Below are 17546 nucleotides of genomic sequence, written 5' to 3'. Positions count from 1 at the left end.
CTACAGCAGCAACTACAAATTAAATCAGATGACAGGCCAATGCCCGCACTCGAGCTGTGTGTACACAGAGGAAAAAGGGAGAGAATCGGACGTTCAATGAGGACAATTATGTCCGCACGGAGTGGCTAACTGGAAGCGCTAAACTTCAGCGTCTATTTTGCTGGCCATGTCTTCTTTTTGACAAGGATTCGTGCTCCCTGAACAATCCTTGGGCAACTTCAGGATTCATCGACCTTGCCAACCTGTCACGGGCAATTGAGAGGCACGGTAAATCCAAAAATCACATAGATTGTGTGATTGTCTGCATACATTAATAAGTAAAATGCTTAAATTAATAAGGAGAGAGTTTCAGCTGGAGAGTGCGTGCGGACCTTTCGGTTAGATAACAGGCGTGTGAAAGTCCTGCATCTGTGTGATACAAATGTGTGTAAAATGATACCGGGCGCTGTAATCACTCATCTGGTTACGTTATTGACCACCCCCCAGACCCAAAAAAATGGGCTTCCCCTACATTTTCCCCCACGCCACGCTACTGGTTACCATTTACTATGAGAACAAAATTGTAAATTATTTATATTATAGTAAATGCGCTTCCATAATGCTCAAACTGACATATGTGAAACAGAGCATTGATACCAACATGAATTAATATATATATATATATATATATATATATATATATATATATATATATATATATATATATATATACACACAGTGACTCTGAACGGACACACTGTGACACACACCATCAGTAGAGCTGAACAAAAACCCCTCAGAGCCTGAACACTTGTAACATGAAGCCACCAGAGGAGGAGCCCTCAGACCAGAAATGATCTCAACACCAGCTCACTGTTACATCACCAGTTTAAACATTTAGAGGTTATAATCACTGATACATTACTGTATGTATTCCCAAGACAAATTCAAATGACAAATTGTCGAACATTAAACTTTTCAAGTAGACCTATTAAAATAAAATCAGCTGAATTGGTTTCAGTAGATGAATTGCTTTAAATGTTAGAAGTGTAGCAGGATGTATTCCCCACACAAATATCAATTAGTACAAGCTACGAGCCAAAACTTACATTTTTTTGGATGTCAGGGAGGCATGTGGCGCAGTGGATAGAGCCTTGGTGTTGGGATCAGGGGGTCACAGGTTCAAACCCCACTGCAGTCAGAATGTTGTTGTGTCCCTGGGCAAGACACTTCGCCCCAAATTGCTCCTGTGGGGATTGCCCACAGTATTGACTATGTAAGTCGCTTTGGATAAAAGCGTCTAATAAGTAACATGTGATGTCACAATTTCTCATGAAACAAATGCAATAATTGCGGCACCGATAGAAGTGACACACAACGTCAGCTTTAATTTAAAAAAAAATTAAAAGACATGGGATTCTGTATGTCTATTTCAAACCTAGCCTGCAAAGTGATATACAAAACTTAATCATAACAATTGTAATGCCTTTTTTCAATAAACAGCAGCAGTCATTCTAGTTGCATCGGAAGAAACTGAATAAAATAAGAAATGTAAATGTAACTAAGCAATATAAGGATAACATTGATATCAGACAAGACAACGTTCAATCAGAAAGGAGGAGTCAATTCAAAACTCAGATATCTCCCCCTCTACTTATGTGACTGCAGAGAGGAGGACAGAGGACAGAGGACACACAGTTTAACATGATGGACTATAGGACAGGACTGCTGCTGCTCACTGTCTGCTGGGCAGGTCAACATCTTTACTGATCTTTATCTAACACAGATTCTAATTGTGTCAACAGTTTATTTCACCAGATGTGTTTTTATCCTCTTTACAGGTGTTGGTGGTCAGACTCTGACAGAATCTGAACCAGAGACTAAAAGGCCTGGAGAATCTCACAGATTGACCTGTACAGCCTCTGGATTCACATTCAGTAGCTCCTACATGGCCTGGGTCAGACAGGCTCCTGGAAAAGGACTGGAGTGGATAGCTTATATCAGCACAGATAGTTCTCCGATCTCTTACTCCCAGTCGGTCCAGGGTAGATTCACTATCTCCAGAGATGACTCCAGCAGTAAAGTGTATCTGCAGATGAACAGTCTGAAGGCCGAGGACACAGCAGTGTATTACTGTGCCAGAAGACACAGTGAGAGACAGTAACAGGGGAGTCGTACAAAAACTACTTCCTCTATTTACCACCACCCATGAGAGCATTCACTTTATATTGAAATACTTATTAACTGAATATTGACATCCTATTTCATCTAATTTGACGCAATGTTTAATTCAGTTGCAACCTGAAGAAATCTAGTGAATTCTAACTGAAAAATTGTATGTTTTGAAGGAAATATGTATTTTTGTGTCTTTTGTGCCTCCAACTAAATGTATCATAGATAATATAAAAATGTCCCATTTCAAACAACGCAGCTGTTTATCTCATTCAGTAGGGTTAAGCTGTGCCAATGTATCTAGAAGTACATTAATGAATGCACACTTTGATACAAATCAATACACATCATTTACTTTGCTGATTGTACACCAATCATCATTATATCATAAACATTATCACCAGGGAAGCTTTATCTGTTTGAAGTGAGTATTTTGACCATATAATACCATATTTTCTAACTCGAAGCTTTATAAACTTGAATGAGTATTGGATTTAAGCATATCAGGTTGTGTGTATTTGTGTAATGAGGGAGTAAGGAGGCTGTGGCCTAAGAACATCAACACCCTATATCAAGGTGTGCACAATTATAAGCCAGTTCCTTTGTCTCATGCAAAATGGGCCAAAAAAATAGATTTAACTGACTCTGAAAAGTCAAAACTGCAAAAAGTATTTCAGAGGGATGCAGCACTCTTGAAATTGCTAAGATATTTGGGCGTGATCACAGAACCTTCAAACGTTTGGTGCAAATAGTTAACGGGGTCAGAAGAAACGTATTGAGAAAAAGACGCAAAATAACTGCCAAAGATTTGAGAAGAATCAAACGTGAAGCTACCAGGAAGCCATTATCCTCCAGTGCTGTCATATTCAAGAACTGCAACCTACCCGGAGTGTCCAGAAGTACAAGATGTTCAGTGCTCAGAGACAATAAAGGTAAGGAAGGCTGAAACCCGACCACAACTGACCAAGACACATAAGATAAAATGTTAAGACTGGGCCAAGAAATATCTAAACACAGATTTCCCAAAGGTTTCATGGACCGATGAGATGAGAGTGACTCTTGATGGACCAGATAGATGGTCCGTGGCTGGATCAGTAACGGGCCCAGAGCTCCACTTCGATGCCAGCAAGGTGGAGGAGGGGTTCTGGTATGGGTTGGAATTATTACAGATGAGCTAGTTGGACCTTTTTGGGTTGAAAGCCAACTCCCAAATATACTGTCAGTTTTTAGAAGACATTTTCTTCAAGCAGTGGTACAGCAAAAGTCTGAATCTTTCAAGAAGACCATGATTTCTATGCAGGACAAATGTTGTTTGTTTTATAGTTCTCTCTTTAACAGATGAAAATAAACAAGTAAGATGGGAGCATAATAAGTTTGCATACTAATAGTTGCCCAATAATAATGCACACATAGATATTCTCCTAAGAAAGGCAAAAACTCATTTTTACTTTCTTAAATATCCAGGTTTGAAGTTTATTAAAATGTTTGATGGACCGAGAGCACTGTAGTTGTTCAATAATAAATGAATCCTCAAAAATACCACTTGCCTAATACGTGTGCACACAGTGTAGGTGGGTCCCTCTGCCATCATCCAACACATGCACCAACACATATTTGTTTCTACATGGAGAGTGATTGCTGTACATTTAAACATTAATTCTCCAAATGTCATCAAACGTTAAGGACTACCCCTCAATCTGTAAAGCAAGGAGAGGATTTCCTCATACTTGACATGAAGTCTACTTTTTGGTGCTTTATCAATGGCCTTGCTAAATTAATCTGAAAAAAACACACAGTTAAAGGAGGAGTCAATGCAAAACTCAGAAGTCTCCCCCTCTACTTATGTGACTGCAGAGAGGAGGACAGAGGACAGAGGACACACAGTTTAACATGATGGACTATAGGACAGGACTGCTGCTGCTCACTGTCTGCTGGGCAGGTCAACATCTTTACTGATCTTTATCTAACACAACTTTTAATTGTGTCACAGGTTTCTTAAGCATGATTTGCTTTTATCCTCTTTACAGGTGTTGGTGGTCAGACTCTGACAGAATCTGATTCAGTGACTAAAAGGCCTGGAGAATCTCACATATTGACCTGTACAGGCTCTGGATTCACATTCAGTAGCTCCTACATGCACTGGATCAGACAGGCTCCTGGAAAAGGATTGGAGTGGATCGCTATTATCGGCACAAGCAATTCTCCGATCCGTTACTCCCAGTCGGTCCAGGGTAGATTCACTATCTCCAGAGATGACTCCAGCAGTAAAATGTATCTGGAGATGAACAGTCTGAAGGCCGAGGACACAGCAGTGTATTACTGTGCCAGAAGACACACAGTGAGAGACAGTAACAGGGGAGCCGTACAAAAACTACTTCCTCTATTTACCACCACCCATGAGAGCATTCACTTTATATTGAAATACTGATTAACTGAATATTGACATCTTATTTCATCTAATTTGACGCAATGTTTAATTCAGTTACAACCTGAAGAAATATAGTGAATTCTAACTGAAAAATATATTTTGTCTTTTGTGCCTCCAACAAAATGTATCACAGATAATATAAAAATGTCCCATTTCAAACAACGTAGCTATTTATCTGATTCAGTTTGGTTAAACTGTGCCCATGCATCTCTACAAGTACATTAATGAAAGAACACTTTGATTACATTAAACATTAAAAAACATCTATTTGATTTGCCGATTGAACACAAATCATCATTATATCATAAACATTATCATCAGGAAAGCTTCATCTGTTTGAATTTGAAACATTTCTGTCACATAACCACAACCAAATGAAGCAAATTCTATATTTAACACTGGAGACAAACAACTGATTCCAGTCAGCTAACTGGAAACTTTAATCCACTGTAACACATTTGAGAAGATGATTACATAAAAAATGTTAATAATATTTCCCTTAAAGAAGCAGCTCTGATCATCTAATCTCTAAACCAAATCAAATACACCCGAGATTAATGGTTGGTTATATAATTTACATTATTGTCGCATTGGATGTAGGCCCAGCTGTCCCTCTGGCAATCAAAATCATAATTTTCTATTCGTTGTCGCTTTGTAAATGGGCTTGCTAAATTATTCTTAAAAAGACACATAAACTTAGTTATAGGAGGAGTCAATGCAAAACTCAGATATCTCCCCCTCTACTTATGTGACTGCAGAGAGGAGGACAGAGGACAGAGGACACACAGTTTAACATGATGGACTATAGGACAGGACTGCTGCTGCTCACTGTCTGCTGGGCAGGTCAACATCTTTACTGATCTGTATCTAACACAGATTCTAATTGTGTCAACAGTTTATTTCACCAGATGTGTTTTTATCCTCTTTACAGGTGTTGATGGTCAGACTCTGACAGAATCTGAACCAGTGACTAAAAGGCCTGGAGAATCTCACAGATTGACCTGTGAAACCTCTGGACTGTCATTCAGTAGCTACTGGATGGCCTGGGTCAGACAGGCTCCTGGAAAAGGACTGGAGTGGATCGCTATTATGCACCCTACTAGCAGTAGCAGCATCTACTACTCTGAGTCAGTGAAAGGCCGGTTCACCATCTCCAGAAACAACAACAGAGAGCAGCTGTATCTGCAGATGAGCAGTCTGACGGCTGTAGACTCTGCTGTTTATTACTGTGCTCGAGACACACAGTGACTGAAGCTGGTTGAGCAGCTGTACAAAAACCCCTCATCATTACCACAGTTTTCTCACACTGTTAATGTGAGATTTGGAATCTTTCAATATCATGACACAACTTTAGTTACACCAAACAATGAAAAAAATATTTCTTAACAGATATCTGAATATAGAAATCATATCACTAAATAGATTTATCATGTTTATTGCAGAACAGAGCCTTATCAAAAGTTCTCATTAGAAGACAGCAGCTGAACCATAAAAAGCATTTATGTGCTAACATTTAAAAAAAGGTCTAATCTGAGATCCTACATCTTTTAACTTATTTAGTTTGCATTTTTCATGCACTGCAGGAATGTGTTTTTGCACATTGTCAAATAGGTTTCAGTTCCTTAGTAGTTTATTTCCTCTTAAGGCTCCAAGTTTCTCTGTATCTGTCCTCAAACTGCCACTATTTGAATACTGAAACCTTTAAAGTAAGAAAATAAACAAAGTCCAGGTCTTCATCCAGCTGCAGCAAACACAAGTACACATTTAGACCATCATGCTTTCCTTCATTGCAGTTACAACATAAAAAAACATAATTCAATCAATTTCTGAATTAGTTTTGAATTGTTACAACTAAAACAATGATTAGAAGTAAAGCTTTCATGTTACTCATATGAGTTATAGTCAAATTAAAGAAGAAGAAAAAATCAACTCTTTCGTTGAAAAAGAATAATTATAGTATTTTAATCGACAGTTCATTTTTGTCAACAATTGCCTTAAATAACTATTTGCTGCTAGTTTAAATGATATTTAATGCTGTTTGTATAGCCATGAATTTGACTTTTAAAAACAGAATGTGAAGTAGGAGGAGCTAATCATCAAATGAATTCTCAAAGGGATCAAGTTTACTTCATATTTAAAGAGGGACTCAAGCTTTTGAAAACACAAGAAACTGTGTGAACATGGCTCAGGGAAAGCTAACACTCTTGGTGGTTGCTCTGTTTGTTTGGTCTGTCGCTGAAGGTCAGACCATAACTGAGTCTGAACCAGCAGTCAGGAAACCCGGAGAATCTCACAGACTCACCTGCACAACATCTGGATTCAACTTTGGAGGCTCACGATGGAACTGGATCAGACAGGCTCCTGGGAAAGGACTGGAGTGGATCGCTTTTATACACACAGCTAGTACTCCGATCTATTATTCCCAGTCGGTCCAGGGTAGATTCACTATCTCCAGAGATGACTCCAGCAGTAAATTGTATCTGCAGATGAACAGTCTGAAGGCCGAGGACACAGCAGTGTATTACTGTGCCAGAGAGAGAAAGTGACACACAAAGGAAAAATGATGTACAAAAACTAAACAAGTCAAAACTTTGGTTTCTGCTTCTCACAACCACCAAAAGCTTGAGCTCAACATCATCAAGACCAGTGGTGTAGTGGGCGTTGGACGCGGGGGTACGCCGTACCCCACTTATTTGGAGCATGATCTTTTTTTTAAGTCTAATAAATATAAAATCATTGCCAGTGTTATCAGTTGCAAGTGTGTATTTGTTGTAATAATGACGAAAACATAATACATTTCACAGTAATTATAATACAAAATAAAAACGATTTCCTTAAAAAGATATGATTCATCATCACGCTCGTGACCCCGCGGTCACTGACACACCCACGGCGAACCAGCTCGCCGCGCCCGCCGATTTTGCGTCAGCTCCTTCCCTCAAGAACACTAACGAAAAAGCTCTATAATGGCAGGCTAACATGTTTTACTTGACTTCTTTTCTAAAAGAATATAATTCACAAGAAGAAAGAGGCTAGCAGCACCGAAGCTACAAGTGAAGCTGCTAGTAATACATCATCAGAAGAGCCGCCGAAACATGTGGATAATGCTAGCTAACGTGCACGTTAGCTGCGCTAGCAACGTTCCTCTAGCTAGCTCAAGCTCACCTTTCCCAGAGGTGTGGACGGAGGAGATGTGGCGGAGGAAACAAGAGGCTTACCCGTGGATAGACTGCAAAGCTGGGAAACTGGGCTGCAAAGTTTGTTCATCCATTTTGGATTTATCAGTCTTCAAAACCCAAGGTGTGTGTGTGTGTGTGTGTGTGTGTGTGTGTGTGTGTGTGTGTGTGTGTGTGTGTGTGTGTGTGTGTGTGTGTGTGTGTGTGTGTGTGTGTGTGTGTGTGGTGTGTGTGTGTGTGTGTGTGTGTGTGTGTGTGTGTGTGTGTGTGTGTGTGTGTGTGTGTGTGTGTGTTGTGTGTGTGTGTGTGTGTGGTGTGTGTGTGTGTGTGTGTGTGTGTGGTGTGTGTGTGTGTGGCAGCGCGGTAGCGCTGTCTGCTTATTTGCAATTATAATCAGAATAATGTCAAGTCCAGATTCAATGTTGTTTGCATAAGTATGGCTATATTTTTCGTTTTGTTTATTTAATAAGTTAATTTCAGGACAACTTTGGACATTTTGTTTGTTTGTTATGAGTTTTAAATAGATTTAAAGTTGAAAGTGGAGAGAGAGAAGCAGTGCTGTCTGATTAGTTGCAATACTGTAGCTCAGGGCCGTATCTAGGATTTCCTAGATACCGAGGTCCAAACCTTCTAGGGGGGTTCGGGGGTATACACCCCCGAGATTTTTGGGATTTTCATGATCTAGTGAGGTGCTTTTTAAGTCCTGTGGGGGGTCCGAAATTGGATAATATATTGATTTCAAACCAAGTCAGTGGGCTACAATATCAATTATTTTTGAAAGTGTAATGCATAAGAATCAGTTGATTGACAGTTGACAACATACATAATGGAAAGTAGAGCTTTGCGATTGATTCCAACCTTCTCTGCATATGCATCACTCAGAACAGAATTAATGCTTTTCTGTTGCCCTTGGCTACTGACAGAAAATGTTCAGCCAGCTCTGAGGCATGTAGGTGTGCTGGACTACAACTGTGGTTAGAAATGATGCCCCGCTTCTCTCCAATGGCATTTTTCCAGTCTCGAAATCCGTCATTTATGAAGATTGTGTTCTTTTGTTTTTTACTAAATGACATACAAATGGAACAATAGGTGGAATCTTCTGAAACAGAATATCTTAGCCAAGGATATTTCTCCTCCCACTTCATGTTATAGCGTAATTGCTTTTCACCAAACTTTGTTTTGGGGTAATTATGTTCATGTTTGAACCACTTTTTTTTGAGAAGGCAGTACTTTTCTTCATCAGTTAGTGCTTTATTTTTATAATTGGCTCGATCAAATTCATGTAGAATTGTCTCTCTTTGACCGTTATCAGCTCTCTCACCACTCATCTCTCTCATCTATTCCTGCTACCTCTCTTCCGGCCTGGTCTACTCTAGTATTGGTATTTGGTCTCTCTTGTGTCTCCTGTGCTATTTCCCTCAGTCTCCATTTCCATAACCCGCCCCATCTCTTCTATCTCTTCCATTACTCTCTCTGTCCTCTACTCTTTCTCTTTGTTCAATCTCTCCCTCGTTGTTAAATGTTTGCTCCTCCTCACTTGTCGCTCCAGCCAGTGAATTAAAACCAATTCAGTTCATTTAACTTGTTTGTTTGCATTCTTTTTTTTACATTTAAATCTGTTTTGTTTGATTCTCAAAAGAGAACAAAGATGTAAGCAAATTGTGTTTTATACAATTGTATGTTATTATGACATCATAACTGCAATAGATATATGTTGTTTTAAAATGGTGCCTATTGTCTATAAATGAAGACTATTGTTATAGATAGATAGATAGATAGATGGATGTTGTGTCCCGTCAATTATGTTAAGTTTTGTCATGTTAGTTTAGTTTATGTTCCATTTCCTGTTTTGTTTTGTACTCACCTTGTCTCATTCCAGGTCCCTTTACTTCCTGCTCTGGTTCCTTTTCCCGCCATCATCAGTGTCTGCCCCGCCCCTGATTGTTTCCACCTGTGCCCACTTACCTCATGTATATATTGTCCTGTCTCCCCTCGGTTCGTCTTGTTCATTGCTCCAAGAAGTAAGATCTAAGCCATTGTTTAATGAAAGTCATTGTTTTGCCTTTTACCCTCCACGAGAGCGCTTTACGTTTGTCAGTTTGTTCATTCCTCTAAAAGAGTGATTTTGTTTGTTGCAAGTAAAGACTATTTTTTCTTTAAAAACCTTTTTGTCTCTGGGTCATGCATTTGAGTCCTCCAAGCTATTGAGTCAAGGTTCCTAACAATGGATGGATAGATAGATAGATAGATGGATGGATAGATGGGGTTATTAAGCCTACATTATTTTGTGTGACTGTACCTGCAGTTCCTCCCTGACTTCCATCACTTTCTCTCTCTCGCTCTCTCTCTCTTCTCTCTCTCTCTCTCCGCTCTTCTCTCTCTCTCTCTCTCTCTCTCTCTCTCTCTCTCTCTCTCTATCCTCTCTCTCTCTCTCTCTCTGTCCTGTCTCTTCCTACCAAAGCTGAGCTTCGACTGACGTAGTCTTTCATTATATCTGAGGTCAGTGTAAAAAGAAAACATACAATATTATATCTTCAATGTTTTACTCAAATTGAAATGAAAGAAAAGCATTACAACGTTTGTTAAAAGGTAATCCTTCTGACATTGGATGAATGTAATTAACTTTAGCTCTCTAGCTAGTTTATTCACGCAATGTAAACCAAAGTATAGCCTATAGCTGCAATATCAGTTAGTGTGCATGTTGTCGGACGTCCACTGACTAACGTACAGCGTTCACACAGGATCTGCTGGTCCTATGATGTCCTGATGAACAGAAACACAAGCAGCCCGCTGGACTCAGATCTCTAGATACCTCCGCCTGTCCTCCGCTACAAGCCCGGGCTGCGGTGGTTTGTTGATACATGTTGTCTTCTTCTGTTTGCTTTAATCGAGACTGCGTAGTTATGCAGCGCCCCCATGGTCAGTAAATGGAAGTACTACAAAGAACCCCGTTTAGTGCAGTTATTTCACAAGTTTTGTATACACAGCTCGAAAAATATTACCGAGGTCCGGACCTCGGTGACCTCAATGGTAGATACGGCCATGCTGTAGCTTATGCAATTTAGGCCTATAAATTGTTTATGTAACTTATGTGCCAGTGTGTCCATGATTTTGAGTCTGTGTGTGTTGAGCGCAGCGCCGTCTGCTTTTTGCAGTACAGTAACTAAAGTAGGACTAAGCATACCGGTAGTTCTCATTCATAACACTCCGTTCGATGTCTCACTATGGGATGCGCCTCATCGCGGAGCAAACAGAAGCATCAATCTCATTACGCCAATCCTGATTGGCTGGAGATCTTGACGTCAGCGTCAGGGAAATCACCACCTATAAGTAGCTTGCGCCACAACGCATGCGCCATTCAAACACCTCTTCTCGCTTCAGAGCACATCTCTATAGTAGCCGGACAAGCTTAACGGTCCACAGACTGAACCCAAATATAACCATTTCGGTCGACGGGCGCTCGCCGGCTGGGTGATTCTCACGAAACCACCTTTGGTCATGTCTGTGAGGAATTGACAGACAAAATTACAAAAATAATCAAAATAATCAATTCTATATCAAACTGCATTGTGTATTGTATGTGGTACTATTGCTATTTTTGTAGTTGAGGTAGTAATTCATATTTTTTTCACCATTTTTCCATGTAGAAATTCATTACCGTAATGCGTCCGGAGTTTATTTTTTTACATTTAACCCCAAAATATCACAATAAATCTGCACAATTTAATACATACATAAATACAAAAAATTGTTGAAATGGTACATTCTTACTGGTAATATAATTATTTTGGGTCTAAGATTTATGAATTAAAATATTTTTGGATTAATATGTGTGTCCGGAGCATGTGAAGTTCATTACCGATGCACTGCCTATTTGGCCCCATTACAATTCCTGTTTGTTTAAATTAGTTGTTTTTTTACCCATGATGCATTGCATGGAAGAGAAGATGCAAGATAGCTACAAGGTAAGATGTCCTTTCAAGGTCAAGCTATAGATATGTTAAAGATTCAATTTACTGACACCCCAGTGTACACTACTAACTGTCATTACCGTAATGGGGTATTATATAATGTTTTTTTTAAAGTTATTGATTCCAAAATCAATAGAAAAGTAGCTTTTATAGAGCCAGAATGATAGTACAAATATTTCTTTTGTAGCATCATGGCTATGCTAACTATTATGCTAGCTAGTGTTATGGTCATTCATTACCGTAATGCTCTGCATTCATTACCATGTCATATAGGAGGCTGTTACGGTAATGAACAAAATTGTTGCGGTAATGAAAGAAATGTGTGCAGCTATGTATGGTGAGCTTTAACTATAAAGAAATAATTTATATATATTATTTGAATCTAATTTATTTAATGAATACTGAATCCCTCTTGAAATTAAGTTCAGAAAAGGTGGAAAGGAAAAGGGCAGCTTCCAAGGTGAGGGTGGTGAAGCACAGAGAGAAAGTGTACAGCAACCCAGATACATAAGGAAGGAAAGAGAGAGGTTAGAACAGGACATCTTCACATTGTGTGTGAGAGAGAGAGTGAGTGAGAAAGAGGGAGAGACAGAGAAAGAGAGAGACTGAGAAAGAGAGAGACAGAGAGAGAGAGACTGAGCCAGTGTTTCCACCAGGGGGCCGTCTTGCCGTCATTGGATGCCCTTTTTCAGCTCGGAGCGCCCTCAACTCGAGCTGAGGCGGCCCAAAAAAAATATTTATCCGAGAGAAGATCGACAATTTTTATCGTTTGAATCAGGGGTTCCCAAAGTGTGAGGCGCGCCTCCCCTGGGGGGCTCCAGAGAGCTTCAAGGGAGGCGCAGCCGCCAGAAAAAAATAAAGAGAAACAGTGAAATCTAGCTAGTTAACTTCAGCTAACTTTATGCGAGCTGCAAAATATGGATAGATTTTTGAGAGAGGAGACAGCGTCTGTGAGAAAACGAAGGAAGTATGACAATGATTATTTGAAGCTAGGATGTTCATGGACCGGTCCTGATGACACTCCACTGCCACAGTGTGTTATCTGCAACGAGGTGCGAGCTAATGACAGTATGAGACCATGTAAACTCCGGCGTCATATTGAGACGAAACACCCATGTTTGGTGACCAAGCCACAGGAGTTTTTTGACCGGAAGCTCAAGGAATTGCAGTCACAGAAAAATGTCATTGACACATTTAGCACTGTGAATACAAAGGCAACCGAAGCATCATACCGAGTGGCGTTACGGATAGCTAAGACAGGTAAACCTCACAACATTGGTGAAACGTTACTCCTCCCTGCTGCTAAAGACATCTCTGTCTCAACTATTTCTCTCCGAGTGCAACGTATGAGGAAGCTGCCATCCTTAACCTCAACATGTTTAAAACATAAAGATAAAGAGGTTTAAAAAACCTATTGTTTAATGTTTTAAGGAGGTGACGCTCAGCCAATCAAAAAATAGGAAGGTAGCGAAAACAGAGCATTTTATGACATTTTCTCACCTTACATTTTCTCTTTGCAATGCAATTGAATACCCCTGCATTATAGCAACAATAATAATAGCAATAATAATTGGGAGGGGGGGCGCGGCTGTGATTATGTTCTCTGAGGGGAGGCTCACCTTCCCACACTTTGGGAACCCCTGGTTTAAATGACAAAAAGGAAAATGACATCCCTCTGTTGGAGGGGCAAAGGAGGCTGGTGGGATTTTTTTCGCTGCCAACAAAGCCGGTTCCTGTGACGGAAAAAAGTGTACTGCCAGCGAGCCTTGCCGTTGGCTCTCAGCCCGAGCCTGAGTTGCCGCCATCCTAGTCTCCGCCAGCATCCCCCGCCCGTGCAGGTGCCCCGGGGCCGGAGTTGTCGTCATCTAGCCTCCCACCCCATCCAGAGCCTACGCCATCTGACAATGTCACTTCTACACCCGTAAGCCACGAAGAGAAACCGGTCAGCCACAACAAAAGGAAGTTTGTCGGAACCTGGAAAATGAAGTTCCCGTGGTTGTGCTATAATAAACAAAGTCATAAAATGTATTGCACACTATGTGTAAGGGAAAAAAAGCACAACGTGTTCACCTCGGGGACGTCCAACTTCAGGGTGAAGACTATAGAGATGCACATAAAGGGGGTGGATCACAAAGCAGTGCTAGATGCACAGCATTTACGGAAAAACAACATTCAAGTTGCCGTTAATCGAATGGTCTGTGCCAGATCAAAGGCGGTAATTGCGGGCCAAGAGGAACGTGTATTACCTGGCAAAAGAACTGTTGCTGACACACAAAAACAAAAGCTTGAATGAACTGTGCATTCTGCAGGGATGTGAAACCTTGGCAGAACTGCGAGTTTCAGAGAACGCCCTCACAACGACATAGTGCAGGACATGCAGTGCGCCGTAATGTGCTGAAGGAGGATTTCATTGCAAAGTTAAATAACTCAACATTCAAGGGGCTCATGACTGACGAGTCCACGGACATTTCGGTGGAAAAGCTTCTTTGCACATATGTTAACCTAATAAATGACGGTGACTTAGAAACCCACTACTTGTGCAACACAAAGATACTGCATGCGACGCTGCTACCGTAACGCAAACCATTAAGGAGCAGTTGCAAAATTACAACATCGACCTGAACGACATAACTGGCGTCCGTACAGATGGGGCAGCGGTTATGACTGGAAGAGAAAATGGGTTCGGGGCGCGTTTTAAAAAGGGAAAAACACAGCCATCGGTGGCACACACTGCGCTGCACATAAGCTAAACTTCTGTGCCCAGCAGGCTGCTGTGGCGATTCCATCCCTCCAGCGCTACCAGAGGACGGTGGGCAGCATCTATGGATACTTCTCCAACAGCAGCTCTCGGCAAGCACGGCTTAAATAAATGAATGTCATCCTGGACACTGATGATGTTCAGCCTGCTGTAACCTCAACGATCAATGCGCTGTGAGCCATGCAGATTGGAGATGAAGGCGGCCTAAAATTCCAAGAATTCTTGGCCAACATTGTGGAGAAAAACGGCGAGATGTATTTTAAGGGAAGAAAGATAAAGGCCACCAGGGCGATGCGGCAGGCCGTGGATGGTGTAAGGCAGCGCTTCCTCGACACCCTCATCCAGAATATTGAAATCGTTTCCCCGACATCGGCCTCTTTTCCGCTTTTCGCATATTTGACCCATGGTGTCTGCCACGGGACAACACTGAACGTGCGCGATTTGGACGCGATGAGATGCAGACCATCCTGGATCACTTGTGCCCAGCGGGACGGGAACCTATCGTTGACACTGACACCTGCAGCGCAGAGTTGTCACCTTTTAAGGAGCTGGTCCATGCAAACTACAGCAACAATTCCTTCCAGGAGTTGGTGAAGATCATGGCTACACAACATGCTGGCTTCCTACCTGTAACCACAAAGCTCCTGGCTGCAATCTCGGTCATTCCAATGAGCACGGTGCGGTGCGGACGTGGATTCAGCATTCAAAATTTCATAAAGACCAAGGGCAGGGCAAGAATAAAAGCAGAAAATCTCGACTGAATCTGCATTGAAGGACCACCCATTGAACAGTTTGACTTCTACAGAGCCCTGGAAAAGTTTAGAGTGGAAAAACACTACCGCATTTTCCAAGGACCATGCAAGGAGCGATGTCCCTGCCGGCAGCGGTGATTGTATACAGGTACATTATGTATCATGTAACAAACGTTACGTTACTATTGTCTATTGTGTGTGTAAAGAGACAGTATATAAAAGTAACGGTGCAATTCAAAATTGTGTGTGTGAATATATACGTAAAGCGAAAGTATTTATAAAGCAATAGTATATCTCTTCTCCATGTAAGGTCATTACCATAACAAAAGCTTTTCATTACCTGAGCATGCTCCTGTTCATTACCATAACACTTCCTTAATAAGTTAATATTTTGATAGGAATATGGAAAACCTTCAAATTTTCATTTGTACAGGAAATGTTTGGTATGTCTGTTCATATTTTAAAATTGTCTTTTTTCAATCAATTGTACAATTTACACCACAGTAAAAGTCAATGTGTGGAACATAAAAATTTGTGTACGGTAAATGAAGTTAATAACTAAAAATTATTATATTATTATATATTTACCTGAATTATTACACTATGTGACTACTTGTGACTATTGACAGCAGCATACGTTAAAAAATAAAATGCCAAACATTTACTCAAATATTTAGTTATCATCAATTGAAAATGTGTTACGGTAATGAATTTATTTGGTCAATGACTCGTTAAAACTCTCTAAAAATGTGTTTTAAAACATATACAGAACTTTTCTTTTACTAGGGCTAGTTCATTTAGAACCTGGTTGATACTAATGAGAACAATTATTTTCAAAATCTGCATCGAACTGTTTTGGCTCATGTTACACCAAGTTCGTGAGAATCACCCGGCCGGACTTATCTCAGCCAATGACAGCTCTGCATGCATCCCCTGGATATTATTTTATTAACTGCTCTCATCGCAACGCGATGTTTACAGAAAGAACAGCTGTGAGGTCCGTGCAGAAAGCAGAGCAGTGTGTATAATATATATCACTCAGTATAACAGGCCTACTCTCTTTATTTGCTGTAGTTTAGTAGATAACTACAAACAAAGAGTCGATATTTTTCTAAAACCATTTAGTGCTTCACATAATAAAATACACAACGGCTGTGGCCTGATAATATGCTTTAGGAGCTGTAGGTGTGTGTGGTACAGTGTGTTGGTGTGTGCATGGGCGTAGGAAGCATCCTGAATGTGGGGGGGACATTTTTAACGGGGGGGTGTGGGGGTCCTCCCCCACGAAAAAAAATAGATTTCCTGTATTCTGGTGCATTTTAGGTGGTTTGATACTTTTATGTGGCTATACTACAGGGGTGCATCGACCGGTCAATCGCCGGGAGATTCCCAGTCGATCGCGAGATGTGTCTAAAAATAGAACAACAATATTCTATCGTTAATGTCCTATAACATAATCTTCCTGTGCCAGAATAATGCACTTGAACGCATCAAGGCTTTGTGATTGGCCGGCGTGACCCCATGTGTCGGGGCGTGGCTGGTGGACAGTGGGCACTATTTAGCTGACGTTGTCCGTGTCAACAGGAGTGACAGTCAGTGTTGCCAACTTGGCGATTTTCTCGTTAAATTTGGCGGATTTCCAAACCCTCCGGCGACTTATTTGTGTCAAAAGCGACTAACGACTAATCTAGCGATTTATAATGGTGTTATTAGCGACTTTTCTGGTGTTTGGAGACTCACATTGTTCTGCAGTTAACGAGCCGCGGGTGCTGCCGTGAGCCCCGCCTCCCTCCCATAGTACTCACAGGCGCTCAGACTGACAGTTGCCTGGCCGCAGCAGAGCTGCTGCTGCAGTCAGAGCAGAGAGGAGACAACCACACTCCCCCGCGTCGAGACTGCAAATGAATTGCGCATGCGCCAACTGCCAAGCCGTCCTGGTTTTGAGCGGGATTTAAATGTTGAATGTAAATGTTTCTTCACTCACTTTCACACTATAATAAATAACTGCCTTTGCTTTGCCTCACACAGCCTCAGTCACTCAATCACCTCGTCCACTGTGTGTGTGCCTCTCTGTGACAAGCTAAACATCATGGCACAGTCTAAATTGTATTCTCAAAAATACAGAAAGGAGTGGGAATCAAACCCTGAGTATAAAGGATGGTTGAAGCCATTTATTGGAGATGACACACGGGCATACTGCCTTTATTGTAAGGGGGATTTCTATGCCAAACTGTCATGTTAAAACCCCAAAACATACTCAAAAGGCAAAGACATTTCTGATCTACTGTCGTCTGGATTTAACTCCGGTGG

At 41.0% G+C, this 17546-nt stretch overlaps 4 gene segments (V, D, J or C); all 4 read left to right on the top strand.

Annotated features, from left to right (window-relative positions):
* The first annotated feature begins 1670 nt into the window (after nt 1-1670).
* Nucleotides 1671-2405, top strand: LOC117544117. The segment is given in 2 exon segments: nt 1671-1732; nt 1821-2405. Coding segments are annotated over 2 exon segments (372 nt in total).
* Nucleotides 2406-4021: 1616 nt separating this feature from the next.
* On the top strand, nt 4022-4579 carry LOC117544138. The segment is given in 2 exon segments: nt 4022-4090; nt 4179-4579. Coding segments are annotated over 2 exon segments (450 nt in total).
* A 732-nt stretch (nt 4580-5311) lies between these two features.
* LOC117544118 lies at nt 5312-5918 on the top strand. The segment is given in 2 exon segments: nt 5312-5422; nt 5511-5918. Coding segments are annotated over 2 exon segments (366 nt in total).
* An 841-nt stretch (nt 5919-6759) lies between these two features.
* LOC117544136 lies at nt 6760-7125 on the top strand. The segment is given in 1 exon segment: nt 6760-7125. A coding segment is annotated over 1 exon segment (366 nt).
* Nucleotides 7126-17546: the final 10421 nt, after the last annotated feature.

This window comes from Gymnodraco acuticeps, unplaced genomic scaffold (genome assembly GCF_902827175.1).
Source record: "Gymnodraco acuticeps unplaced genomic scaffold, fGymAcu1.1, whole genome shotgun sequence".
In the NCBI taxonomy this organism is placed as follows: domain Eukaryota; kingdom Metazoa; phylum Chordata; class Actinopteri; order Perciformes; family Bathydraconidae; genus Gymnodraco; species Gymnodraco acuticeps.
Note: the sequence above shows the minus strand (reverse complement) of the source record. Positions and strands in the feature narration are given on the sequence as shown.